A 3,343-nucleotide genomic window follows, 5' to 3' on the forward strand; every position below is an offset into this window, starting at 1 on the left:
TGTTGATAGACTTTGCAACCAAATCGATGATCATTCTTCCATTCATTGAGCAACAGCTGCTCTGAGGAGCATGTTCTTTCAACACATACTTAAGGATTGGAATATTTCTTGAGCAGGTCGATAATGTAAAGAGGGGTAGAGGTAGGCCTAAACTGACGTGGGATGAGTCGGTTAAGAGAGACCTTAAGAATTGGAATATTTCTAAAGAGAAGCTCTGGATAGGAGCGCTTGGAGATTAGCTATCAATGTGCCTGAACCTTGAACTTATTTCTTTCGGATTTCATCTCTAGCCTACCCCAACTTACTTGGGAAAAAACGCTATGTTGTTGTTGTTGTATAGTACTTGCATATTTTTCTCTCTCTGGAATGCCCCATGGAAGTAATCATCAGTTGCTCTGAGAACGTCTTTATAAATTAAAGCTTCACGATATCCTCCAAGGCTCCAAGCTTAAGCGTTACACATCTATAGAAAAGGCAGCAGCCAAAGGGGCTTTAATGTCATCAGCTTATACCCATAAACAATGACCTCTACAAAACGTACACTTTCCCCTGCTTGAACTTTCCGCTGGCCCACTTCTAATCATTGCCAGTCGTCTCCCTCACTGAAAATCCGAGGACGCTTGACTCCTGATCTTGCACAGCAGCGGCCCGCGCACACACACGCACAACAGTTCCACAGCCCGTTTTCCCTCACTGCCCGCGCGACTCCGGCCACCATGGGCTGCCCGTCGTCAGGCTTGATGAGGAGGTTCTTCTCCTGCTTCTCCGCGAGATCCAGCGGCGTTGCGGGCGACGACACCGCCTCGGATTCCGACGGGGGCGCGGACATCATCAGCGGCCTGCCCGACGACGTCCTGTCCAGCATCGTCTCCCTCCTCCCGGTCAAGGAGGCAGCGCGCACGGCGGTCCTCTCCTCCCGGTGGCGCCGGCTCTGGGCCTCCAACCCGCTTGTCCTCGACGACATGGAGCTCATCCTCAGCAACCCCAGCGACGTGGGCGCGGTCGCCGCCACCGTCTCCGACGCAATGCGCGCCCACCCGGGTCCCTTCCGCTCCGTGAGCCTGACGTGCTACTTCCGCGACGCCGACGAGCACGTCCTCCGGCGCTGGGTCCGCGTGCTCGCCGCCAAGGGAGCCCAGGAGCTCGTCCTCAACAACATCCCCTGGGCGGAGCTCGACCTGCTCCCCGGCGCGCTCCTCGAGTGCCGCTCGCTCCAGCGCCTCCGGATCTCGGACTGGCGATTCCCCGACACGTCCGGCGCCCCCGCCGTCCCGGCGGCGCTGCCCCGCCTGCGGGAGCTCGTGCTCGGCAGCAGCATCATCCAGGAGCAGGACCTCGAGCGCGTGCTGGCGAGTAGCCCCGTGCTTAGGACCCTCGTCTTCGTGCTCAGCGCCGGCGTGCCCGCGCAGCTGCGCCTCAGCAACCGAAGCCTCGGGTGCGTCGTGCTCTGGCACTCCGTGGCGGAGGAGCTCGCCGTCGTCGCCGCCCCGCTGCTGGAGCGGATCATCATCCACCAGACGTCAGCGTCACCATGCGCCTGCAGATGGGACGGCAGTCGCAGCATGAGGATCAAGATCGGCAGTGCGTCCTCCGTGCTGCAGGCGTTGGGATTCCTCAATCCAACCTGTCACGAGCTGCAAATTGGAGAAACGGTCATTAAGGTTCCGATCATCTTCTAGCTACTATTATTTATTTCCGTGTCAAGGGATTAATTATCTAAATCTATTAAATTTGGGGCAATACAATGTAGGTTGGTAAGAAGGTTGCGGCTGATGCAGTGGTTCCGAGCGTCAAGATATTGGCACTGTCCGTTCAATTTGGAGTTCGCGATAAAGCAAGGATGGTTTCTAGCTTCCTTCAATGCTTCCCAAACATTGAAACTCTGCATGTCCGGGTAATTGAAGAAATCGTTAATTTTCCATACTTGATAGGTTTCTTCGGTCACAGTCCTTTGTTGCAAGATTCAGGAAAAGTTAGGGTTCGGGTCTGGGTGAGGGATAGGGTTCTAGAAAGAAGGATGAGGCGGCATGGCCATACGGTGGCAAGCCAACGGCACTCTGTTGGAGCTCCGGCCTCCGTAGTGTGGCTGAAAGAAGAGGGTGGGCAGGGCAGGGCGAGCACAAAGATCAAGAATGGGCTCTGGGTGGCACGACACGATTGACAAAGAGAATAGAGAGCATGAATGGTGTACGAGAAGTAGAAAAGTTGTGCATCATCATATGCCCATCTCGAGCGAACACAGTGCACATCAAGCCATAGTGATTTCTTTTCTGTTAGTAATTTTCAAGTCACCATACGTAATTCACTGTTTGATACACTTTGCTTGCGTCCTCCTTTATGACAGTCTATTCCAGATCGTGGAGCCAATAGCAAGGATGGGAATTCTGAGTTCTGGAGTGAAATTGATTCAGTTGAGTGTGTCAAGGGAAGTATCAATATGGTAGTAATTCATGGATTCCGATGGGAGAATTGTGAGATCGAATTCCTCAAATCTATTCTGGAAGGAGCAAAGGTACTTCAGAAAATCTGCATCTTACAAGATCCAAATATTTCAGTTTCAGAGGGTGACGTCAATGGTACGCTAAGCTTACTGGCCTCACTGAACAAGGGCGTTGAACTGCTGGTGATATTGCCAGGTCAAGGTTATGGCATTTGGAAATATGAAGTGGCTTCTGATCTTTCTCGTAATGACCCATTTGATTGCCAGAATTAAAAAGACACCGTCTACCATGCACTATGGTCTTTGCACATTGTATGCAACCCCTGATGGAGCTAGCCGTAATTGCATTTATCTTTGTTCGGATTCAGTAGTAGCATTGGAAGAATTAATAGTATCAGCAATCGTACTAGCTAGTAATATATACACTGAAGATGCTAAATAATGCTGTTGTGATCTGCATTTGGTATGACTTGCTCAGGAAATGTTGCTGCTGTTGTGTATCTCTATACAATTAATGTTCAATTTGAGTTTCACCTAGTGCGTCTATTCAAATTAATAATTACGGTCACCGTTAAATCTCCACATATTTTTTTTCAAAAAAGAACACCATAATATGAAATTTATTGATTCGCACTGGATTGAAATTGTGATTTTTATCGTGTGTTTTTATTTACCTTAAAGGCATGGAAGGCATACCATACAGGCATTATCAGATTGTATAACATATGTTTGATTCAAGGTACTTTGAAAATAAAATAAATATTTCCCTAGCAGCCCGAAAAAGAAGCAAATTAAGTTACTAAGATTATAGGTTTCATCATTTCCTCTGGCTATTCTTTGTTACCGGTAAATGTTTGTTTCCCACAGAACCAACGAAAAAGGTAGGACCTTTTCTAGATAAAG

At 49.4% G+C, this 3,343-nt stretch overlaps 1 protein-coding gene across 1 annotated transcript; it reads left to right on the forward strand.

Moving 5' to 3' along the window:
* The first annotated feature begins 716 nt into the window (after nt 1-716).
* LOC120709907 (putative FBD-associated F-box protein At5g56700) lies at nt 717-2,713 on the forward strand. Its single transcript, XM_039995535.1, has 3 exons — nt 717-1,661; nt 1,751-1,894; nt 2,345-2,713. Exons 1-3 carry the CDS (start codon nt 717-719, stop codon nt 2,711-2,713), a joined length of 1,458 nt encoding a protein of 485 aa, XP_039851469.1.
* Nucleotides 2,714-3,343: the final 630 nt, after the last annotated feature.

This window comes from Panicum virgatum, chromosome 5K, assembly GCF_016808335.1.
Source record: "Panicum virgatum strain AP13 chromosome 5K, P.virgatum_v5, whole genome shotgun sequence".
Classification (NCBI taxonomy): Eukaryota; Viridiplantae; Streptophyta; class Magnoliopsida; order Poales; family Poaceae; genus Panicum; species Panicum virgatum.